At 36.9% G+C, this 26,292-nt stretch overlaps 2 protein-coding genes and 1 long non-coding RNA gene across 4 annotated transcripts in view; 1 reads left to right on the top strand and 2 right to left on the bottom strand.

The window, feature by feature from the left end:
- Positions 1–292: 292 nt before the first annotated feature.
- LOC105842620 (lysozyme-like) lies at positions 293–15,483 on the bottom strand. Its single transcript, XM_012696687.3, has 5 exons — positions 15,227–15,483; positions 9,229–9,317; positions 8,434–8,494; positions 6,600–6,726; positions 293–509 (listed from the first exon to the last, which is right to left on the bottom strand). The coding sequence occupies exons 1-5, from the start codon at positions 15,366–15,368 to the stop codon at positions 371–373; spliced, it is 558 nt and encodes a 185-aa protein (XP_012552141.1). The 5' UTR covers positions 15,369–15,483; the 3' UTR covers positions 293–370.
- Positions 15,484–18,258: 2,775 nt separating this feature from the next.
- The window catches only part of LOC101737175 (leucine-rich repeat-containing protein 15), an 80,275-nt gene continuing 72,241 nt past the window's right edge, over positions 18,259–26,292 (bottom strand). Inside the window, exons 9-12 of the mRNA XM_012696686.4 lie at positions 24,898–25,259; positions 23,582–23,784; positions 21,620–21,772; positions 18,259–21,347 (exon numbers count right to left, since the gene is read on the bottom strand). Coding sequence (XP_012552140.1) covers positions 20,807–21,347; positions 21,620–21,772; positions 23,582–23,784; positions 24,898–25,259 — 1,259 coding nt within the window. The 3' untranslated portion in view covers positions 18,259–20,806. The remainder of the gene's footprint in view (positions 21,348–21,619; positions 21,773–23,581; positions 23,785–24,897; positions 25,260–26,292) is intronic.
- Positions 20,764–23,012, top strand: LOC110386481 (uncharacterized). Of its 2 annotated transcripts, XR_005246416.2 has the most exons (3): positions 20,764–20,906; positions 21,436–21,541; positions 22,895–23,012. It is a non-coding gene; the product is annotated as an uncharacterized LOC110386481 (long non-coding RNA). The 2 variants fall into 2 exon arrangements; XR_002431658.3 differs by lacking the exon at positions 22,895–23,012 and having other exon boundaries at positions 21,436–22,066.

Here is a 26,292-nt window from a genome sequence, read left to right as displayed (position 1 = left end):
ATATATTTCAATAACTTTGTTTTGCTTTGGATGTATTCGTTATTTTGTGTATATAAAAAGCGGTCAGATAATAATGTGAATTAATTCTGAACAACATATCCAAACCGAATCTCGTGGTATCGATCCGACTTTAGAGGCATGTGTCCTCAGAAATTTGAATACTTTTTTTGTATCGAAGGAATGCTTTTTGCCCTAATGCCTTACTGCTTCACGTAAAGTAAACATGTATCTTCAATAAGGATACATACGTACATCAATTGAAATATTTGATGGCATAAATAAAACACATAAAAAAGAGAGTACATATATTAGCTTATTAGTACATATATTAACAATAAAAAAGTCCAAACGAAAAACGTAACAAGTCCCGCTATTGTAAATAGATCTTATTTCTAATAGAGCTTAAGTTCCTGCGTCCTCTGAATAGTTTGTAGCTGTTGTCCGATTTTAGGTAGCGCTTGTCACGCGGCGGACTGGCGCGGCTCGGTGGTAGCTGCCAGTCTGGACACCTGTAAAATAAATGTAGAATTGGATGCACATAATTTTTTTTTTGCTTAGTTTGGTGGAAGATCTCACAGCCCACCTGGTGTTAAGTGGTTACTGGAGCCCATTGACATCTACAACGTAAATGCGCCACCCACCTTGAGATATAAGTTCTAAGGTCTCAGTATACTCGTAGTTACAACGGCTGCCCCGCCCTTCAAACCGAAACGCATTACTGCTTCATGGCAGAAATAAAAAAATAGATAATAAAATATAATTTAAATGAAAATAAAATTTCATTAAAATAATGAAAAAAAAATATTCAAACTATCTTTATAATATTCTTTTTTTAGTAACCTGACGCAAATAGAAGGGTTGATGTGTATTATAATTTTTTAATTTGAATTTTTTTTAAATACCCGAGCGAAGCCGGAGCGTTCCGCTAGTTTAAAATAAACAAAGGAACTGTTGGTTATGATCAATATTTTAATAACGCTTAGAGCGCGTACTGTCAATAGATCGACTCTCTAATAATGCGTCTGAAGTGCGGAGCGTCGGAATACCGACTATTGCGCTTTTTTTTTGTTGACAAATAAACACAATTATAATATGACGACGCTTGCAGCTGAAAGTAAGTATTGTACTTTTTGACGAAGCATGTTGCTGATAACTTTGTCGTAAACTTTGTGGGTAAAATTGTGGTAGGCGGCGGCTTGGCTCTGCCCCTGGCATTGCTGAAGTCCATGGGCGACGGTAACCACTCACCATCAGGTGGGCCGTATGCTCGTCTGTCTACAAGGGCAATAAAAATAAAATAAAATAAAAACTTTATTTCTGTAATCTGACGAAGCATGTTGCGGATAATAACATGTACTTTTAGGTTAGGAATATTGTGTTCTTTTTTTTTATAATAAATAAATTATCTTTATAAAAAAAAAAATTTATAATAAATTAAAAAAAGAAAAATTATAATAAGTTTCATTTGATTAGATTGATATGTATCTTACAAATAACCGAAATTACGAAGATCCATCTATATTTGAGGAAAATAATTAAAATTCTGTGCGACTTAATTAATAAGGTACTTTTTTTTCAAAAATCCTTTAGCCATTTCTGCAAAATACTTGACAATAAGCTCAGCATTTAAAAGGATCAAATTATACTTTACGCAAATGCTATCAACCTAAAATTGACACCGTACAGTTATTTTAATAATATGTTTAGAATAAATGATCTTCAGATTCCATCTCGAACACGTAATAGAATAGGACGTGATCGATTTTGTAAATGAATTTCCTCGACAAATCCAAAATGGGAATCCCGAAGCAGCAAATTTAAAACTAAAAGACTCATTCCTAACGGGTACATTTTAATTAATAATTAAATAGACTGCTTCACTGGCGTCAAGTGTTAGCCTCATAAATATCAACGATATCCTCGAATCGAGATCTTCATGAAGTGTTAGCTTAAAGTGTGCACACAGAAATTAAAGCATTTTTGATGTGAAACATCTATAGCCGCACGTAAAACCGATTTCTGGCGTGGCGACGCATGCCGTGGCGACGCGTCGCCATGCGCAATCGACTGTGCGATTCTCTCCCACTCTATCCGGCGTTAAGCCATCTCTCTCGCTACACTAAGCTCGGATACCTATAGTGTATACTCCGTAGTGTATACAGCGTTGTTTACTACAGAACACATAACCTGTGTTTTACTTGAAAACAAATTATTTTTTCGTAATATTTTATTTTCTCATTATGACATATTTAGTTCCTATCACAATCTGTTATTTTCTGCATATTACTTTTACAAAATAATGTCGATGTTTCACATCTGCCAGGCGCACAGTGGGTCGATACTGTGAGTTTAGTGACTTAGGGACCAACTTTGTTTTTTTATAAATTTTTTTATGTAGATAGATAGAGCTCGTTAATCTCAATAATAATTGCTTTGGGCAAAAATTACAAAAACTTTATAGTTTGGTCAGAAAAATGTGTTTTGTGATTTTTTTGTATGGAGCGGGTCACATTAAATTAAATTCCTGCTAAGTACCGCGAGGTCCCGCTTTGAAACTTTATTTTCCTTATACCTTGTCTAGTCTACTATCATTTGATGCTATGAACATGTGCATAAAGTTGCAACTCTGCCAAATAAATGGATCGAAAAAAATTAATAAATACATAGAATAAAAACCTTTATATTTTTTTTCGTAAGTGCTTTTAAGTTAAATTTGATATGGATTAGTAAGTAAAAGCACGTAATGATACCCATAATTACATAATACCTAACAACAATACATTTAGTAGGTCTCTAATTAAGCAATCTCTCTAATTATTAAGATAGTTAACATTATTTAAGGATAATTAGTTAAGTAGCCATTACTGGGTAGTAGAAAATATAGTAAACATTTGTTTGTCTCTGGAAGTATAAAGTGACCATGTTTATTATATACTAACTAGTGTTCGTTTATTCGTACTACTACTAACATCTCGTGATTGTCGTTGTGATCTTGCTGTTTCCGTTATAATTGAAAATTTTGTTAACAATTTAGGATTATTTATGATTTTAAGAGAGCAACTACAGTCGCTGTCTCATAATAAAAAACTCTTTCAATTCCTACAAAATCAAATAAACGTGACCGAAGAGAAAAATGTTAAACTCCAAAAATTCAGTACGCAATTTTGTTCAAATATAAGTGCAATATGGAAACGAAGTAGTCGCATGTTAGCACAGTTTATAAGAAAAAAATGTGATTGGTTAGAATGTGCAATAAACTGGCCCGAAGGAATGATACCTGAAGCTATCAACACTGCACATGAAAGGCTCGAGATTTCTAATACTGAAGATGTTGAAAATGTACCACCCTCAAATGTACTACAGAAGCCTCGACATCTATTTTTGCACCTCGAAAACCTTTTGAAGAATTGGGATCCAGGCAAAAACGAAGACGCACTGAACAAATTTACCAATCGCTTTCGTTATCCCCGGATGAAATGAAAGCTACTACAATTACTAGTTTGAGAAACACTAGAAATGAAGATGTAGGAGAAATAATGAACCACTTGTCAAATCACCCCGAAGATCTAGAAAAAGTTAATGAGTATTTAATTACAAGTAAAGTGAAAAGTAGTACATATTCTCCCGATAAGGCAATATTAGTTTCACTTAAATTAAGTGGCAGTATATACACCTAAGAGAAGCAGCAAGTGAAAATGGGTCTGATTTATACCCTTCTTAATATAAAATTAAGCAAGAAAAGACCAAATGTTATCCAGGGAAAGACGAGGTAATTATTACTGAAGAAGGAGCTGCTATTAAAATGCAAGCATTACTAAACTTGGCGCTATATAGGCTTTTAGATGTGATTACTTCGGATTTGGACTCTGCAAGAGAGCTACTGCTTATAAGCAAATAGGCTTTGATAGAGCCCCAGGTCAAAGTAATTATAAACAAAAAACTGAAACAGAGTTTGATGATTCATCTATTTTCATGGTCAATCTAGTTCCTATAAGGCTTCAGAAATTTGATGGAACAATTGTTTGGGAAAACGACCTCATCAACTTTTTATTGCCGTCCAATAATGTTTAAATTTACAAAAGAAACGCAGTCAACAGTGACAATTATAAAAGTTAGCATAACAGAAGAAATAGAAAGACTTCAGCCATCAAAAATCAAACAAGTTGAAGTTAAGCATCAATTGCACATGATGATGATAGACGGCAAAATAACCTCATATTTTTCAGAAACATTTTCTGCTGTCTGTGATATTTGCAAAGCAAAACCGTCAGAGTTTTTTGGAGTGACTTGCTTATCAAAGAGAAAATAATGAAGAAATATTCCAGTATGGAATGCCATCTTTACATGCCTGGATAAGATGCATGGAGTGCTTACTTCATATCGGTAAATATAATTTTATTACTTCACAATTTTTTCATCGTATGTAGTTTCCTGTGAGATTATTTTTTATATGACACTTTTTTGTTTGCGTCTTATCGTTTGGACTTCAAGAAATGAGGTTGCAAGGGGGGATGACAAAGAAAAAATATCAATCAGAAAGAGCGCTATACAGCAAGCGTTTAAAAAGGAATGCGGTTTACTTATAGATGTTGTCAAGCAAGGAGTAGGAACAACCAATGATGGCAATACTGCCAGAAGATTTTTCAGGGATGCAGAAGAAACAGCCCGCATAACAGGAATATGTAAAGATTTAATAGAGAGGCTTCACGTGATTCTTCACTCTGTTGCATCTGGAGAGCGCGTTTCCAATTTTTCGGAATTTTTTAGATATACTGCAGAATTGTATGTTAATGTATATCCCTGGTATTATATATGCCTTCCAGTATCCATAAATTGTTGGCACATGGCAGTGATATATAATAATGAAGAACTTTGGTGCCATTCGTATAGGTAAACTCTCGGAAGAGGCAGCGGAAGCTCGCAATAAAGATTTTCGGAAATATACAGAGAGATGTTATTCAAGAATGAGAAGTAGAACGTCGACTAATGAGGATATTTTACACAATCTTCTTTCGTCTTCTGACCCAAAGATCGAAAGGTGAAACAAAATATATAATATTTAGAGAGATTGCATAATTAGAGACCTACTAAATGTATTGTTGTTAGGTATTATATAATTATGGGTATCATTACGTGCTTTTACTTACTAATCCATATCAAATTTAACTTAAAAGCACTTACGAAAAAAAATATAAAGGTTTTTATTCTATGTATTTATTAATTTTTTTCGATCCATTTATTTGGCAGAGTTGCAACTTTATGCACATGTTCATAGCATCAAATGATAGTAGACTAGACAAGGTATAAGGAAAATAAAGTTTCAAAGCGGGACCTCGCGGTACTTAGCAGGAATTTAATTTAATGTGACCCGCTCCATACAAAAAAATCACAAAACACATTTTTCTGACCAAACTATAAAGTTTTTGTAATTTTTGCCCAAAACAATTATTATTGAGATTAACGAGCTCTATCTATCTACATAAAAAAAAATATAAAAAAACAAAGTTGGTCCCTAAGTCACTAAAATCATAGAATCGACCCACTGTGAGGCGTCCCGTGACGGCTCACTTTATTTTTATTTTTTTTTATTGCTTAGATGGGTGGACGACCTCACAGCCCACCTGGTGTTAAGTGGTTACTGGAGCCCATAGACATCCACAACGTAAATGCGCCACCCACCTTGAGATATAAGTTCTAACGTCTCAAGTATAGTTACAACGGCTGCCCCACCCTTCTAACCAAAACGCATTACTGCTTCACGGCAGAAATAGGCCGGGTAGTGGTACCTACCCGTGTGGACTCACAAGAGGTCCTACCACCAGTAGCCATAGAATGATCTTGTCTGCTTTTGTATTGAACGTTATTATTAACACTCTTTCTAATTACCTTAAACTGATTTTTTTTATACGTAATTTTCACCAAATTAAAGACATTTGATTTATTTGAACATTTTTTCATCATTTTTTTTATTAATTATCTAGGTATGCTGCAAAGACGTTATGCGTTCTAATTTAAAGAATGTGTTGAGAGCCACATTAACGATAACCACAAGAACCGTGAACTAGTTCACTCATCAACGCAAAAAACTAAACTACACCATACTGGTATACAATAGGTTGGGGAAAAAGTCTGCGAATTATAGTATGAATGAACTTGTAATAAAATCTCTTTGGATATATTATTTGTATCTGGCTGGTTTTGGTATCATTAAATTTTAAAGAAGATAATTCCAAATTCAAATTAGGAAAATGTGTGATTTTTATTTATTTTTCGTTCTGTCAAGATCGAGTGAATCTAATGAAGAAATTCGATACATTTTAAAATTTTACTACAAAAAAGGTAAAAAGGCAACGGCTGCCCTACACTTCAAACCGAAACGCATTACTGCGTCACGGCAGAAATAGGTAGGGCGATGGTAACTACCCGTGCGGACTCAAGAGGTCCTACCACCAGTAATATATAATATATGATTTAAGATGTTTCAAATACTTTACAGTTTTCGCGACCACGGGCGAATTAAATTGTTATTACATTGATTAAACCTCAAAAATAGTTTTAAGTGCGACTAAAACCCGCGAAAATCAAAGGCAATACTTTACTTTTCAATGTCGGGCAGAGTTTGGCCTTTGCACCTGACCTCCCATTTAGGCCAATACTTGAAGCCTTCCTGTTCGAATATCTTGATTGCACACACCCCATCATCTTTTATGTCTTCGTCGAGTAACGCTGAAAATGATGAGCTAGTTAATTCAAATGGCGTCGTATTTATCTTTAAAGTAGTTAGTCTAACATCTCGGTCCTACAACACCTTAAAATGGAGAACGCTCAGCGCCTGTCTAACACCTGTCTGCAACGCATAATGCGCTACTTTGGCCACGTTGCCCGCAGAGGTGTAGACAGCTTGGAACGTCTGATGGTCACTGGAAAAGTAGAAGGAAAACGCCCTAGAGGCAGGAGCCCCAAACGTTGGTCCGACCAGATCTCCGAGCAAACCAGCGGACCACTTAGCGCTGCACTACACCAGGCAACTGACCGGAACCGATGGAGGCTGGCAGTCGACAAGCTGAAACGGAGTCACGATCCTCAGCAATGAGGGAGTGACGGAGAAGAAGAAGAAGAAGAACATATATTTGTTTGTGCTGCTCTTAAAATCACGGATTCGCGTATGAGAAAACTGACCAAATTTATTTGTATTTAGATTTAGTATTTTTTTTTCCCCTCTAACCACCTGTCATTTTTGTAAATACTTTGATATTGGCAAAATCAATGCCAAAGGTGTTGGAGCCAAATTCTTTATAAAAAAAAAATGGCGTCGTAAACAAATGGTAGGGGTTTTAAGAAGGAAGAATATTTGCGTGGACTAAGTAAAGCTTATTAAAAATTTTGCGCCACAAATGACACGGGCTCTTATCTAGTAGAGTGTTATGAAGTTACATGCGACATCGCTTTTATTAGCTTCGAAGAATTCACAGATTAAATGGGTCAATCCTTTCGCGGGATGATAAACAGCTGCTGTATTCCGAGATCGTAATTGTTTTTTATGTAACGTAGATAATAAGCAATATCCCACCTTTAGAATTGAAGTAAGTGGCTTAATCCAAAATTCTTGTTTTTTTTTATTGCTTAGATTGTTGGACGAGCTCACAACCCAGCTGGTGTTAAGTGGTTACTGGGGCCCATAGAGATCTCCAAAGTAAATGTCGCCACCCACCTTGAGATATGAGTTCTAAGGTCTCAGTATAGTTGCAACGGCTGCCTCACCCTTCAAACTGAAATGCACTACTGCTTCACGGCAGAGATAGGCGGGGTGGTGGTACCTACCCGCGCGGACTCTCAAGAGGTCCTACCACCTTTAGAATTGAAGTGGCCTAACTTAAAATGAAAATGAGTTTTATACTCTGAACGACTTATAAGCATGTATGTATTCTTTCAGTTTATGGCAGCCGTTGTAACCATACCTGAGACCTTAGAACTTATGTCTCAAGGTGGGTGGCACATTTACGTTGTAGATGTCTATAGGCTCCAGTAACCACTTAACACCAGGTGGGCTGTGAGCTCGTCCACCTATCTAAGAAAGCGATATATGTATACAGGCCGGAACACTTGCTTACTTCACGACACATAAATGTAAGATGGTTATGTGGGTGTGCAATGCACTGTACGAGATTTAGAGAATCAATGAAGATGCCGCTACTATGGACTGTGCAACTATGGCGCAACAAGAAACAGCACTGATTAATATGGGTTTTATTATTTCCTGTCTCATTTTAAGTATAAATATTATATAGGCAAGCTCTGAGTCTACCTAAAAGACGATAATAAGAAGGTTGTCGCCCACATTAAGATGCTCGTATGGGACTGGATCAAAATAAAAGGTGTTCACATTTTGAAACCGGTTTTAAGACAATTCTGCTATTTGGATACATCGCTTACCTTCGCAAGGAATGTCGCATTTACCACCCTTGCGACCTTCTTTGCACCATTCACTTCCTATCTGTAACGAAATTATTTATTTTAATTATCGCTGAGTAAGGCGCCAAATTCCGAAGAAAATTTGGGCAGCTGTAAGCAACTAATATTTTATTTATTGTTAAGATGGATTGACGAGCTCACAGCTCACCTGATGTTAAGTGATTACTGGAGCCCATAGACATCTACAACGTAAATGCGCCCCCCACCTTGAGATATAAGTTCTAAGGTCTCAGTATAGTTATAACGGCTACCCCACTCTTCAAACCGAAACGCATTACTGCTTCACGCCAGAAATAGGCAGGGTGGTGGTACCTACCCGCGCGGACTCACAAGAGGTCCTACCACCAGTAATATGGAAAGGTACTGAAGATTTCTACTAATAAACAACTGGTAACAGAGAATGTTTGACCTTGTTAGGCCTGTAGAGCATGACAGATGAGCGGGTTCGGTCTGTATTGTCTATCTTCCTCGTGACTTCTGTGGGATTTCAGAATATTCCGCCAAACTACACCACGACACGTCGATCTGTTCTCTGCGACGTGCACAACCTCACTTGTGGTGGTGTTTAGTGCGGTGCTGGTTTGGTCTGACCAACGCAAAGAGGACCTGTCTTTCGGTCTTTTCCCTTCCACCTTCCCAGTCAACAACAATTTTTCTATGCTGTCGCCACTCTAACGTGGTAAGAAATCGAAGACCCTTCTGAGTATTGTCTATAAGCTATGTCTTGCAAAAATGAAAATGGAACCATAGACTCACTTGAAACAACCCGTAGAACTTCCTCCGTGGCGATTTGACGACTAAAGCCGATGTGTTTCTATCGCTGCCCTGCTCGATTAAACACACCCCTATAATTTAAATAAAAGATATTATTATTAGTAGAGCAGTAGTACCAGAAATTGTTGGCGTTGATGGTAAATCTGATCGATAATTAATGTTTAGTGGTGTATACTACATGTAGTATTCAAATACTAATACACGACTAAACGCAGCTCCAGATGTCATTTCAGCTGAAGTTTTATTAACAGCCAATATTATTGTCAATTAGTTTTGTTTCCAGCCAGTATTAACTTCAATCAGTTTTGTATATAAGTGCGTGTTGCATTTTATTTATTTTTATTTATTTATTTAGACACGCCAACAGCAATACACACAAAACATTCAAGCTTAAAATTAGCAAGTATAAAATTAAGTACTGGTATGTAAGCCAGTTTCAGGCGTGTACAGCAATCTCTTATAACACACTATGACATGTTACATCAATTTTACAAACGACAAAAAATAGGTTAAATTTAATAAGGTTAAGGTTAAAAAAATAGGTTAAATTAAAAAAATTGGTTAGGTAGGCAGCGGCTTGGCTCTGCCCTTGGCATTGCTGAAGTCCATGGGCGCCGGTAACCACTCACCATCAGGTGGACCGTATGCTCGTCTGCGTAGAAAGGCAATAAAAAAAATAAAAAAAAATGTTAACAGTACGCCATAAAAAAAAAAAATTTAAAAAGAACATGAAAACAAGAGATAATTCATACGGTGTGCTTCGTGAATTCGATGAGACAACACAAGAAATAAAAAACTGCGCTATTGTTCTTCTTCCGTTCAAACTGCAAGTGACTGAAGTCTAATCTCAGCCACTTCAGTGCTAGTTGCTACTTATTTGCTACCAAGTTATTTACTAACTTATTTACTACTAAGTTGCTACTTATTTTATATTTACTAGCATATTTTTAGTATTTATTTGCATTTAATCGTATGTAAGTCTATCTTATATTGTATTTATTTTTCACATGTGTATATAACTATATATTTTTATGTGAGTTTATTTAAGATATAGCACCGTCCAGTTTGCTTATTCCTCTCCCTGCAAGGTTACCTGGAAGAGATCGCTTTCAGCGATAAGGCCGCCAATTTATGTCACCGACTTTGTTTTATATGCTTACTCTGTACATGTGGTGTTAAATAAAGAGTTATATTATTATTATTATTCAGTGGTCCCAATTAGTGTTTCTGCAAAAGAGTTGTACATTTTGGACTAGAAGGCGATAGAGTTTGGTTACTCTATAAACAATACAATAGTCAACCTAATGTCATTAAATACGAGATAGGCCACTAGCTACCTACCTATCGAAAGCAGTAAATTCGGTCACAAGAGTCCATTGCTAAACGGCGCCATCAACATTTTACGACTCCAAACCCAATTCCGAAGTAATAAAGTACTTAATTGAAAGAAAAACATTCCTACATTATCTATAATAGTTTCCCAAACAATCCGCTCGGTTTCATTTGCTTTTCCTATCTCGTCAATGCAAATAATGTTAATTAATTAATAAGATTAAAACTTAAAGAGGACATATCTGTAGATAACGTTAGTTCATTGATCAAATAATTCATAGACTATGCCCTGTGCTGGGAATCGAGATATTTATCCCAAATATTTCAGTCTCCAAAGTTTTAAATCTTACTAATTATTAGTATTACTAACGATAACAATAACATATTTCCGGATATACAAATATACTGTAATACTACAATCAATTAAGATTTTGGTGGTGCTAGTGTTTCTTGTTGAGCCGTGCCTATTTCTAATGCCTATCTCTGCCGTGAAGCAGTAATGCATTTTGGTGTGAAGGGTAGTGAGCAGCCGTTGTACTGTAACAACTAAGACTTAGGAACTTATGTCTCAAGATGGGTGTCAGCATTTACGTTATTGATGTCCATGGGCTCGGGTAACCAATAAACACCAGGAGGTTCGTGAGCTCGTCCACCAATTTAGGCAATAAAGGAATACTTTTACTGGTGGTAGGACCTCTTGTGAGTCCGCACGGGTAGGTACCACCACCCCGCTTATTTCTGCCGTGAAGCAGTAATGCGTTTCGGTTTGAAGGGTGGGGTAGCCGTTGTAACTATACTGAGACCTTAGAACTTATATCTCAAGGTGGGTGGCGCATTTACGTTGTAGATGTCTATGGGCTCCAGTAACCACTTAATACCAGGTGGGCTGTGAGCTCGTCCCCCATCTAAGCAATAAAAAAAAAAAAAAAAAAAAAAACTTAATATAATAGAAAATATCATTATACAGATGGCGTATGTGGATAGTATAATACAATTGAAGCAATCAGAATTTAAAATTACGGCGCAAGGTTGAGATCGTGGCTACCCGACCTTAATGAACAGAATTATTTTAAAATGTGCATGACCAATAACAATTAATAGTCGAGAAGCATTTTTTTTTGTTTATTTGGGAATTGTATTTCTCATTTGTAGGTATCTATCTACTACGAGCTTTACTATGTTAGAAAGCTCTGGTTTAAGATTCGAATACTGTCCTACATTAAATAGTTTATTCACGACATTAGATTCTAAAGACCAATTTACTTTATTGATCAAAACGATACCTCCAATGAAGACTACTCTAACTCAAAATTTTGAAATTTTCGTTTTTCACACAAATCGCTTCACTATTTTAAAAGTATTACAAATTCATTATTGATGGGCTTCGAAGCGAGAGTAAATCAGCTATTTACACAAGAAAAAACCATAAATATATCTGCAATAATAAAGGTTTTATCAACTTTTTTTCGTTTAAACTCTCCTCCTGTAAACCTACGAATTTGGAGTTAGAGTAGTGTTCATTGGAGGCATCGAAAAGTGAAAATTTTGTCTCCTCTTTTCCGGCACAAACATCAGAGCCATATTTTTGTAAACCCCCCTTCGATTGACTAATCTCCGAAATTTGTTTGTCACATCTTTTATCAAGCAAGATTGAGTTTTTAAAAGTTCTGATAACAAGGATATCATTGATAAAATACTAAAGACATTCCTAAAATACTAGATTAATAAATAAGAGGAATGACAACAACTATATTATATTATATATATTTTTACACAAACCTAGATGATGATGGAATAGTTTTAGTGAGCTGCACAATGTTGTTGTTACTGAACTAAGCAGATATATCTGGCAAAGCCTTAATTTTGATGTAAAACATCTATAGCCGCACGTAAAAACGATTTCCACGGCATGCGTCGCCACGCCAGAAATCGTTTTTGATGTGATCTATATTTAGTTGATCTATATGATGGTATATATACAGACTATATGCAGTAGTGTGTACGGTGTGGCGACGCGTCGCCATGCGCAATCGACTGTGCGATTCTCTCCCACTCGATCCGGCGTTAAGCCATCTCTCTCGCTAGACTGAGCTCGGATACCTATAGTGTATACTCCGTAGTGTATACAGTGTTGTTTACTACACTACACATAGCCTGTGTTTTACTTGAAAACAAATTATTTTTTCGTAATATTTTATTTTATCATTATGACATATTTAGTTCCTATCACAATCTGTTATTTTCTGCATATTACTTTTACAAAATAATGTCGATGTTTCACATCTGCCAGGCGTCCCGTGACAGCTCACATATTTTTTTATTTGAGCTTCGAAAATGAACTTTGATCAAACTCACAACTATTTTTATTTAAATCTATTAATTTCATTATATAATTGATTTCGAATTTCAGTCAATAACATAAGTTTCAAATCTAAAAATACGTATTATCTTGTTTGGAATTAATTTTCAACGCCCCCAATTAGTGTGTTCAATTGACGATAAATGCTATCAAATCGCAAATAATATATATGATTTTTGCGCCCATCGCCAAAACAAAAAACATCTATTAGTTTGGTTTAATATTAAAGTTCTGTTTTCTATCTGCTTTCTATCTGTTTTTAAGTCTTCAAGACAAGTTTCTGGAATCGACTATACATATTTTTTATTTCTTCGCGGTAACTAGACTTAAAACGTAAATATATGTATTTTCTTTTTCGTTCTCTTAAATTTAGAAGTATTTTTGAAGTCGTCGTGGCCTAAAGGATAAGACGTCTGGTGCGTTCGTATCTAGCGATGCACCGGTGTTCGAATCCCGCAGGCGGGTACAAATTTTACAAACATTGACTGATCGCCGCGATATGTTAGGCTTATGTTTTTTATATCAAGTTATGAGTGGTACTGTCGACTCCCACTCCATCCTCAATAAATTCTCTTTGAAGGTGCCATCCAGGTTACCTCGTTGCCCCGTTGCTCTTTTCAGCACCCGCTTTAGCAGAACCAATCTAGGCAAGCACTCACCTACTCCTCGTCTAACTAACCATTAGAGTTGCAGTTATCAATTGCTCTATACATGTCAATGTTATTTTATGTCTTACTGTAAACCCTGTCGGTAATCCTTAAATAAATAAATAAATAAATTAATTTTTCTATTAAAAAACGTACCAAATGTTCACGGTTGACTTCCACGCTGAAGGAATAACATCGTGTAATAAAAATCCTCAAAATTATAATTTGCGTAATTACTGGTGGTAGGACCTCTTGTGAGTCCGCACTACCACCCTGCCTATTTCTGCCGTGAAGCAGTAATGCGTTTTGGTTTAAAGGGTGAAGCAGCCGTTGTAACTATACTTGAGACTTTAGAACTTATATCTCAAGGTAGGTGGCAGCATAGCAGCATGCATATCCATGCAGAATAGTTACAACGGCTGCCCCACCCTTCAAACCGAAACGCATTGCTGCTTCACGACAGAAATATTATTATTCCTTCACCGTGGAAGTCAGTCGAGAACATTTTTGTTGAGTACGTATTTCATTAGAAAAATCGGTACCCGCCTGGGATTCGACCACTGGTGCATCGCTCAACACGAATGCACCGGACGTCTTAACCTCACGACGACTTCAATTATTCATATAATATCATGTGTTCAATTATTTGAGCCGATTTAATGTATGATATATCTGGCATCATGATGGAATAAGTTAAAAGGTGGTGTCAGAGGAATCTACAATGATCTACCAGGTTATTCAAGAGATACACGAGGTCGCGACTCCGGCTTCCTCTCTAAGCAGTTTTAGAAGTCGTCTTGGCCTAAAAGGACCAAGTGGGCTGTGAGCTCGCCCACCCATCTAGCAATAAAAAAAAACTTGGTGTTTAGTGGTTACTAGAGCCCATAGACATCTACAACGTAAATGCGCCACCCATCTTGAGACATAAGTTCTAAGGTCTCAGTATGTTAGTTGAATGATGTTCATTAGTAAGTACTTTAACTTAATTAAGCTCTTTTCGATCCACAAATCAGTTGATAATTCGTAGCTCTTGTATCTAAACGTCACACGAACGTGCGGCGTAAATCTATATATTAATACGTGAAGCAAAAACTTTGTATCCCTTTTTACGAAAATTGCGCGGACGGAGGAGTATGAAATTTTCCACACTTATAGAGAATATAGAGAAGAAGTGCACAATGCTAATATTTTTTTTAAATAATGCATAAAGGATACATTAAATCAATAAAGAAAACATTACACACACTACATACCATGTATTTGACACACACACGCATGCATACTATTTACATATTGTCAAACTTTCGTTCTTGACGTCTGTTGTCAAATTGAGAATAGATTAAATATTGTTTGTCTTTGTTAATATTTTTTATAGTGCAGTCTTAGCGAAATTTGTGATTATAGAAGTATAAAATACAATCATAATAGTGTACAAACTTACAATTCCGATTAATTATAGTTGAATTTCGACTACTGCGGGACCTCTAGTAAATAAAAAAAGACGATCACGACTATGTAACGCTATGACAAGGTAAAAACATTTCGTTTACATCAACGGGAAACCCACACATTCATTGTGAAGGACATGATACAAAAAACTAAGAATAATTAAAGTATGCAATAATAAAATAGAACAACTCACAATTACTGATGAACGTCCTTGGGAAGTTGTTTTTTAATAAGTCTCTCGTCAATTTACATCTAGTGTATACCTTGCATTGTGTGTTCGCGAGATATAACGATAATACTATTAATGTAAACAAAAATGCGCGTCCGCTCGCCATTGCTGCACGATTGTTACTGATATTGTCATCATTACGATTGCGCGATTACTATTCTGTCACGTAATTATGCGCTCGGTCACCTTTTGACATTACGTCTTATCGGGGAACTGAATTTTGAGTGTTAACGTGAGTTTTGCTTCTGTATCGTTCGTTTTTTTTTTTATTGCTTAGATGGGTGGACGAGCTCACAGCTTACCTGGTGTTAAGTGGATACTGGAGCCCACAGACGTAAATGCACCACCCACCTTGAGATATCAGTTCTAAGGTCTCAAGTATAGTTACAACGGCTGCCCCGCCCTTCAAACCGAAACGCATTATTGCTACACGGCAGAAATAGGCCGGGTGGTGGTGCCTACCCGCGCGCACTTAGAAGAGGTCCTACCACCAGTAATTGGAATTCGTCGTTGGAATCGTATTGGAACAAACGACTTATTCGGTTTCTACTTGAAACATTTCTTTGATTTTTTGAAGTTATACTTCTTTAAGCGCGTAATAAAAAATTGATGAGAGTGAAATTTTACGATGCGCGCGCACCGTGACACAAAATTAAAAGAATGAAGTTGCCTACTAAATCGCTCATTACAATACGACCGACGTAACTTGGCGAGTCTGAATATAGCCGCAGGTGAACTTTCCGAACCGTACCGAGAATTACCGAATTTATACGATGTCAAGAAAAGGGATGTCCAATATGCGTGTTTGAGGATGCTGTTTAATCGATTTTTTTCAAATTGATTAAAATTTAAATAAAATAAAGAAGAATTTAATTTAATAAAAATAAAGTATAACTTCTTACGCGCGTACATAGTACACGCACCCTTTTTTTAATTTGCCAACCAGGTGGACGGATATTATCAAGGAGGCCACAAACACCGGCGTCCCGGGCGCCATTAAGCAGGCCGAATGCAGGCAGCATTGGAGGAAGCTGGTGCAAAAACTGGACCAAGGTGGTCACGACCCTCAGTAATGAGGAAACGACAAAGAAGAAGAAGAAGAAGAAGAACGATATCTTAGTACATAGTATTTAATGTATTCGGCCTGTGGTTGTTAACAGTTCTTGTCCAAAGTTAAAATTTCTGAAATGATGCACGTAAAAGATATTTTTGTCAACGGATTCCACTTCACAATCTTTTTTTTTCCTACCTATGCTGATAGCCTAGAGAGGCTATTTCAGCTTCGCCCTAACATGAAGGTGAACTCACGGGGCTTAAACCGGAGTGTTGCTGACACTGGCCTTAGCAAGAGCAGTGCTTCGCAGAGTCTACCACCGGATCGAAAACGCGACCCACTGAGAAGATCCGGCGAGAAACTCAGTGGGCTGCGTCTGTGGGTTACGACGAGGACGATGACCGGTGCTTGTGGTACCTAAAAGCACCTAACAATCAATGATGATCGCTTTAATACTTAGCGAACCTGTCTATTGCCCACGAGTTCTATGTTCAATTCGTGGTCTTTTTTTTTTTATTGCTTAGATGGGTGGACGTGCTCACAGCCCACCTGATGTTAAGTGGTTACTGGAGCCCATAGACATCTACAACGTAAATGCGCCATCCACCTTGAGATATAAGTTCTAAGGTCTCAGTATAGTTCTCAGTATAGTCTCAGTTCACGACTGACTTCCACGGTGAAGGAATAACATCGTGTAATAAAAATCAAACCCGCAAAATTATAATTTGCGTAATTACTGGTGGTAGGACCTCTTATGAGTCCGCACGGGTAGGTACCACTACCCTACCTATCTCTGCCGTGAAGCAGTAATGCGTTTCGGTTTGAAGGGTGGGGCAGCCGTTGTAAATATACTTGAGACCTTAGAACTTATATCTCAAGACGGATGGCGCATTTACGTTGTAGATGTCTATGGTCTCCAGTAATCACTTAACACCAGGTGGGCTGTGAGCTCATCCACCCATCTAAGCAATAAAAAAATTAATAATAAATAAAATTGACATTTCGACCTCCATTCACGGTGTGATGTCTACTTTAATACCAGGTGGAACGGAGATCGTACGCCCATTAGCCCAAAACAATGACACCCATGTCACAAGAGATGGTTCTAAATTAGGGCTCGACGTATTAATATCCCAGTTCAAATAGTATAACTCTACATATTTACATATTGTGAACCCTATACGCGTTTGTTTGGGAACTTGCGTCTTTACTAATATCAAGGCTTACCACAAGTATCACTCTGCATATTTCTACCGCCAAATACCTTAACGAGAGCCTTCGTTGGTGGAGACATTCATATTGTGGTATATATTCTCGTATATATGTATATAATATGCTCGTGAGGCGCATAACATCTGCCCACAGCAATGATACTGAATGACGATCACGACCGCTTTTTCGAGAGTGATACGACAAAGGAAATTAGGCTCTATATGCAAAAGCACAGAGCTTATTGAACAGATGGCTGGTGGGGCCAAACAGTTAAATTTTACTGGTAGTGGTACTCTTGTGAGTCCGCACGGGTAGGTACCACCACCTCGCCTATTTCTGCCGTGAATCAGTAATGCGTTTCGGTTTGAAGGGCAGGGCAGACGTTGTAACTGTACCTGAGACCTTAGAACTTATATCTCAAGGTGGGTGGCGCATTTACGTTGTAGATGTCTATGGGCTCCAGTAACCACTTAACACCAGGTGGGTTGTGAGCTCGTCCACACACCTGGGCAATAAAAAAAAACAGTTCTCGATTGGTGACCACATCACACGAGGTGAAGCAATGACCTGCTGAAGGTCACAGGAATCCGATGGATGTGGGTAGCATAGGACAACCCATTATGGCAAGCCTAGGCGGAAGCCTATATCCAGCTCCTGATGTCCGGGGTCTGATCACGATACACTCCAGTGAATTTTTTGCGATTGAAAAAAAAAAGAACAAACACAATCATTAATTTGTTAATAACTTTAATAATAAACGAGTAAAGAACATAAATTAATTATTTACATGTGAAACTAACTAATTTTAGCCGAATCATACATTTTTAACAAACAATTTACACCGATTTCATTCGATAACGGTTCGAACGCAACTTATTACAAAGCGAATAAAGCTTAGTTACCGAAAAAGCTACATTAAGTTAATCTATGTATTAATACGTGAAGGGAAAACTTTGTATCCCTTTTGATGAAAATTGCGCGGACAGTGGGAGTATGAAATTTCCCACACTTATAGAGAATGTAGAGAAGGAATGCGGAATGTTAATATTTTTTCTTTAATGATGCCTAAAAAATACATTAAATCAATAAAAAAATTATTACACACACCACATACCATGTATTTGACGCACACACGCATGCATACTATTTATTTACTGTCATACTTTTGTTCTTGACGTCTGTGGTCAAATTGAGAATAGAATAAATATTGTTTGTCTTTATTATTATTTTTCTATAGTGTAGTCTTGGCGAAATTTGTGATTATAGAAGTCGAATTTCAACAACCAGGCGACTACTAGTAATAATAATAATGTTTATTTATTAAAATATGATACTAAAACAGAACACAACGTCTGTAGAAGCTGAGATGTGGCAGCGATGGTTTTTTTTAATGTACAGCAATTTAAGACCGGGCAAAGTGGAGTTTAGCCCTTTGACTCCCGTGTAGGTCACCGGTGTCCTACGCAACGCACTGAAGTAATTATATCGATTTCTGTCACTAACATAGACGCTATAAATAAAACGATACGACATTAATCTTGAAACAGTCACAACAAAAGCCAACTCGAAGTCATAAAAAACAATTATTATTTTACAAAGATAACAAATAAAACTCTGTTTATTAATAACAAGCCAAAAGCCACTAAATTAATGTACAATATTATTAATTTAATTAAATATAAACTATTTACATATTAACTTACTAATTTTATATACAAACACGCCAATTATGAGGTCAGTCAGTATAATAATGTCTTAAAATAGAACATCAGTTCCGACGTAACTCAAAGATATTCTTTTGCTCCGCGAATATCACTTCTATTTACATTAAATTAGTAATACAGTAAGCTAGTATTGGTAGACTATTTGTATTTTCTATAGATGCAACTTACGCCAACAGTTTACCAAAGCTGACAATGTTGAGAAAACATTTGATACCTATACAAATCTATATATTAATACGTGAAGCAAAAACTTTGTATCCCTTTTTACGAAAATTGCGCGGACGGAGGAGTATGCAATTTTCCACACTTATAGAGAGTGTAAAGAAAGAGTGCACAATGCTAATATTTTTTTTTAAATAATGCATAAAAGATACATTAAATCAATAAAGAAAACATTACACACACTATATACCATGTATTTGACGCACACACGCATGCACACTATTTATTTAATGTCAAACTTTTGTTCTTTACGTCTGTGGTCAAATTGAGAATAGATTAAAATTAAATATTATTTTTGTCTTTATAAATTTTTTTTATAGAGTAGCCTTGGCGAAATTTGTGTTTATAGAAGTATAAAATACAATCATAATAGTGTACAAACTTACAATTCCAATTAATTATAGTCGAATTTCGACTACTGCGGGACCACTAGTTAATTAAATTTCATCTGATTAAATTTCTCATACAAATTAATTACAAGGAGTAAGTACAATTAAGTAAAGCTTCGCTATTATGCATGTCATAATCAATATTGAACTAACCCGTAGTAAGGACTTCTAAATCTAAATTGAACAAGACTATTTTGTTCTTTACTAATGAAAACCGGTCACACTCCGTTGTGGCCTTGCTGAGTACATGAAAAACCCTGCAACATAAGTTGTAGGATAATGGCACTATGTTAATAAGCTTCGTGCGTGTTCAAGCAATAAATTAACAATATTTAATCGCAATCGTACGAACAATATACAAGCGTACAAAATATAAAAAAACAAACATTGATTCCTGTATCTTTATATATATAAAAGAAAGTCGTGTTAGTTACACTATTTATAACTCAAGAATGGCTGATTTGGCTGAAAATTGGTGAGGAGGTAGCTTAGAACCAGGAGAAGGACATAGGATATTTATCACATTCCCGTGGGACGTGTCATAAAACGTGGTGTAACAAAACGCAACTGATATGGAATAACAAAACGCAACTGACAGCTAAACGTAATATACTCTATGGTTAATTATAGTAGAATTTTGAAGTTGACGTGTTTAAAACAAACAGTGTGGCGGAACAAAGTTCGCCGGGTCCGCTAGTACTAGATAAATTATATTTACAAAATTTTATCTCACGAAAGGTTCGGTGTTAAATTCTCAAACAAATTCCCCTTTTCGATAACGTAAAACTTTCGTGATTACAATTAAGAGTAATGAACAGTTTCTTATAATAATTAACATTGTTACAACTTCTCGCACAAAGTCAGCAAATTTTTCTAATAAAAATATTCCTGCCACCCTCGTTAAATAAACCAAAGACTAACAAAAAAGACTAGTACAATAAGCTCATAATTTAGAAGTAGCTGTCAGCATCACGTAATTCGCTCTAGGACTGTCCGGTTCTTGCACCGGATCAGGCCTAAAGCATCTGTGACCTTCAAAATCGGTATGTTTCTTCAGCATTTTCCTCACGAAGCATATTAAAGCCACAACCACGATCATCAGGCATAAAGCGATCCCTATCAATGCTGTATTAAGGCCCCTAAAGCTCGCCTTGATTTGAGAACCGAATGGCTCTAACAGTTGAGGCACCACGCAGATTGGATGAGCATCTTCTCTCTTGAATTTGGATAAGGTGGCACACACTTCATAAGGTCCTCTTATTAGGCCTTCCATGGTGACCTCCAGGTTGGACTGACAACGGGTGTCCTTTTGGGCCACCAAAGAACCCTCAGAGAGAACTGCTAAAACCACAAAACAGTTAAACGGGTATTTCATGTCGGTATGCTGCGATCTGAGATTCTGTAAGCGCTGTGGTAAACCCATTATCGAGATGAGTACTGTCAGTACACCGTCACTGGTCACGTTGGATCGTACTTCGGAGACCCTGAGGAATTATCAAATGTTTAGGCTCATTATGAAGAAGAAGTTTAAAAAACATGAATTGATCCAAATACATTTTCCATAATTTTCAGAGAGACCCTTTTTCCTTGTTAGAGGCTGAACGCAAACCAATATACTTTGGAACTATCAATTTCGTCTTTTGGAAGAAACAATAGGTAGCATTACCGCGAAAAATATGTTAGTTTATTTTGAAGACACAAAGGTGATAAATTAAATAAACAGTTCAGCTCTAAGCTCTTCACCCGGGTCACTCACCTGTAACTTTCGATTCCCGGTGAAGCGGTAACAACGACTGGCACAGCCGTAGCAAACGGTGCGCGTTTCCTCACAACCTGAGGCGGACCACAGCCTAACACCAGAGACAGAGGAACATCCATGTCGTCCATTTCTTCTAACGCCAGACAGAAGCTGTCAGAAAAAAAAACACAGTTAACTTATTATAAACTTCAAGAAATCAGCTTGTTATTTAATAATTAATAATTTAATAATTTAATTCAAAATATTGTTACCGGGAATCTGTTATCTTTACTTTGTTTATTGCTATTGTTGTGCCCAGAGAAGCGTATCAGAAAAAAAAACAGTTTAAATGGTATATATAATAACAATGTTGATAATACTATTAATAACTCACACGTGGATTCTCTTCTACTTAATCTATACACATAAATAAAATTGGAGTGTCTGTTTGTAATATTGAAATAACCGCTTTTTACTACATGCATATGAATATGTATACGGTACATCGGTACATCGGTACGGTACACACGGTTTATCTGTCTGTCTGTTTGTTCCAGCTAATCTCTGGAACGGCTGGACTGATTTTGACGGGACTTTGACTGATAGATAGCTGATGATATAAGAAGTAAATTAGGCTACTTTTTTTAGACTAGCTTCGCCGACGGCGTCACCCGCGGTACGACATTAACCGCGGATAACATCGCGAGACTCAGCTAGTCAAAAATAAATACAAACCCTCTTGTAAATGATGATGATGAAGTATATTGTGTTCGATTTTCGTGAATCATAGACACAATTTAGTCTAAGGCATGGTCGTCCGTGACCATGAAAACTGTGTAGTATTCAAAACGTCGAAAAGAATATAATGACACAGTAAAAAAAAACAAGATTAAACCGTAAAAGTTGTCTTCACCTAATTATTATTATGTACTTATTATTCACAAGTACGACCAACGGTATGACCTCGATCTCGACCTACTGTTGACATCGGCTCGCATTTCGGAGAATCATCGCCTTTATTGTTTCCGACTTTTCAAATATTTTACAGTTTTCATGGTCACAGTCGACCAAGTTGTCTATTCTGTTTTTTTATTGCTTAGATGGGTGGACGAGCTCGCGGCCCACCTGATATTAAGTGGTTACCGGAGCCCATAGACATCTGCAACGTAAATGCCGCCACCCACCTTAAGACATAATTTGTACAGTCTCATTTTTAACAGTACGTCAACATTTGAATATTGTAAAAACTACAGTCATATTTAAAAAAAAAAAAATATTTTTCTTTTCACACAGAATGCTGTCTTCTTGTCCAAACGTCCTAACTCCGTCAGGGACTGAACTTTGAAGACTTAAAACAGGCAATGGCGATCAATACTGCAATGTACATACCTCCAACCCAAATGCCCTTATAAAAGCAAGTATTTTACTTAAAACAGATAGTGATATCGCTAAAATAAAACGAATTGGCATTTTGTATAAAGTAGCGTCAGATAATAAAGTTGGAATTTCCAGACTGAACTATTATAACGAATCTTCGTAGGTTTTTTATAGATAACCTCGCATCAATATTATTATATAATTACACAAATTGTTTAAAGTCATTAGACAATAGAACTACATTAAAAATGATGGAAATTGATTGAAAATCAGCCAACGAGCAGGTTTTTTAGAACAGATAAATTAATGGTTGCCCGAATGCCTTTCCAGTTTCACCAGGACAGATGGGAAAGCAAAAGCTCTGCCAGGAGAGATGAGATTTGCTAACAGCTGCCTGAGCGCCTACAAAGGAGACCTAACAACTCAAGAGCAGCTGTTTCGCGAATGTATCTTCTACCAGATTGGAATCTGGACCCGCTAAGAAGATACGGCGAGAAACACAGCGGGCTGATGTATGGGTTAGGTTGCATTACCTGAAGAAACAAGTCTCTGAACTTGATAAAAAGTATTTTATTACTTTAAAATAGTCCTCATGCTACTTACGTATACTGATCGAGAGGGTCTATCTTTAGTCCCCTTAACAGAATATTGGCTGGTGAAGCCCGGTGACAAGCCACGTGTTTCGCTATTCCACCACCCCTGGACACGGTCACTCCCGTGCACCGGTAATGTCTCGTCGAAGGTGGGTCTACCACCCACGACAGATGGACCTCTTCATCTTCATACCAGGCATCCAGAAGACGGACCTTAAAGACAGGTGATAAATGAAGAGTTTAAAGTTTGCGTGTATCCTGATCTACACCAGTTAATATTATGATAACATCAATAATACTTTAGCTATACACGATTATATAGGAATTCTTTTATTTTGAATTGCTTAGATGTGTGAACGAGCTCACGGCTTTCGTGGTAATTTTTTTTTATTGCTTAGTTGTGTGGACGATCTCACAGCCCACCTGGTGTTAAATGGTTACTGGAGCCCATAGACAACTACGACGTAAATGCGCCACCCACCTTGAGATATAAGTTCTAAGGTCTCAGTATAGTTACAACGGCTGCCCCATCCTTCAAACCGAAACGCATTACTGCTTCACGACAGAAATAGGCGAGGTGGTGGTGCCTACCCGCGCTGACTCACATGAGGTACTACCATTAAGGGGTAACAGCATCCCTTAGACGTCAACGTCAATGCCAGTCACCGTGACACAGTTATTTTAATTTCTCAGTTTTATAATACAACAGCTGCCCCTTCTAATCGAAACACTGCTGATTCACAGCAGAAATAGATAGGGTGGTGATCATTTCCCGTGCGGGCTCACAAGTTGCTCAACCACCAGTAAATACATATTAAACTATACTGCATATGTCTATGAACGGTAATAACCACTTACTAACTTAATACGTCCAATTTTATTGTGACTTTTTTGAAAATCTGAAGCATAACGATGGTACAGCGTATTGCAAGCGCGGTCATATAGGTATCACCATCTTCATAATTTTGCTGCAAAGCAATCTACATTTCGGTTTTAAGGACAATATATATGCAAATAAATATAGAGTTAAAAACCAAAATGGACACCTTCACAAAGCAATGTTTTTTTTATTATTTCTTAGATGGGACGAGCTCACAGCCTATCTGGTGTTAAGTGGATATGGAGCCCATAGACATCTACAACGTTAATGCGCCATCCACCTTGAGATATAAGTTCTAAGGTCTCAGTATAGTTACAACGGCTGCCCCACCCGTCAAACCGAATCACATTACTGATTTGAGTTCATTGGCCGTTGAGCATCATAGCCTTACCACCAAACACAGATGCCGGTAACAAAATAAACACAATAACACTCATGAAACTTACCTTAGATTTGGAGATCGGCAAATCTTCTTCCGAAGGAACCTCTAATTCTTCGTCGTACACGTCATCATCTAATCCATCTATTTTATCCAAATATGAATCATCGTCTAAACTGCTTCCTTCTCCATCTTTTTCATTAAAAGATATCGTATTTTCTTTATTAAAGTCATAATTTTCTTTTAGCTTCGCTTCAACGTGGTCGTTGTCATCGCATAATTTGTTTTTCGATAATCTGGATATAAGGCCCCCTTCTAAATGAGGGGGCGTCGTGCAAACAGCTGCCGATTTATCCGCTTGAGATAAATGCGCCTCGCGAAGCCACCTAGCGAAGCTAGCCATTAAACAGTCACAGTTCAATGGATTATCTGAAAATGTATTTTTCTTTCTTTCATTTATATGTATTTATACATATATATATTTTTTATTGCCCTTGTAGGCAGACGAGCATACAGCTCACCTGATGGTGAGTGGTTACCGTCGCCCATGGACTTCAGCAATGCTAGGGGCAGAGCCAAGCCGCTGCCTACTGCTTAATACTCTCTACAAGCCATGTCATAGCGCTCGGGAAACACCGTGGAGGAGTATATATGTAACCTCTGTACGATTTATCTTAAAAGAGGTTAATATGTTATGAAGATGACATATAAGGAATTTTGAATATTAAAACCTTAGAAGAAGGAACATTAGAAATATAAAAGCATTTTTGGAACATTGAAATATAAAAAAAAGTGGTGAAGCAATAGCTTTAAATGTTGTTAATATTTATAGAGCAACTCAATTTGTGCTATAATTTCACGAGGCTAAACTGTATTTTAATATAAATAAAATAATACATTATATATATTTATTGGAATCGACCGACGAGTAATTTGGTTTTAATAACTTAAATAGTACAACCAATTTGCTCGTTGGTCGATACACTGCTCTTGCAAGGGCTAGTGCTGGAAATTTTCAACGCGTATTTGGAATAGCCCCGTAGACTACCAAAGATAAGGTAGGGGACAACATACAACAACAAAAAACAACAACTTTGCATAAAAAGCTTGCATACAAAATTACGACTAAGGTAGTTGAAATCTCAATAGTATTGTAAAGCGGGTCTCTAAACCACATTGCGTGAAGCGATAAGCCATAAGATAAAAGTTTCCATGCCTGTACATCTGTATTCCACATACAAGAAGCAGTTAAAAGTCATAGGATACACTCGGTATTCGACCTTAATCTTCGTAAACAAATTATTTTTTTAAGATGCAACGACCAGTATTGTAAATGATTTGCGATTTGTGATTACCATTTGTATAAAACAGTCGATAAAGATTCAATTTTTCCACTACCAATCATTCATATACCAGAAAGTGACAGAACTCGAAAAGTGTGACGTAGTGGATTTCGTCTTTG

This window comes from Bombyx mori, chromosome 28, assembly GCF_030269925.1.
Source record: "Bombyx mori chromosome 28, ASM3026992v2".
NCBI lineage: Eukaryota > Metazoa > Arthropoda > Insecta > Lepidoptera > Bombycidae > Bombyx > Bombyx mori.
Note: the sequence above shows the minus strand (reverse complement) of the source record. Positions and strands in the feature narration are given on the sequence as shown.

Bases quoted from the DNA above. Each gene is read 5' to 3' on its own strand.
- LOC105842620 (XM_012696687.3), bottom strand. From the start codon at position 15,368: ATGGCGAGCGGACGCGCATTTTTGTTTACATTAATAGTATTATCGTTA. The intron at 9,318-15,226 runs GTGAGTTGTTCT...TTTAAATTATAG, and splicing joins AAGGACGTTCATCAGTAATT to GGGTGTGTTTAATCGAGCAG. The intron at 6,727-8,433 runs GTAAGCGATGTA...CATCATTTTCAG, and splicing joins ATGCGACATTCCTTGCGAAG to CGTTACTCGACGAAGACATA.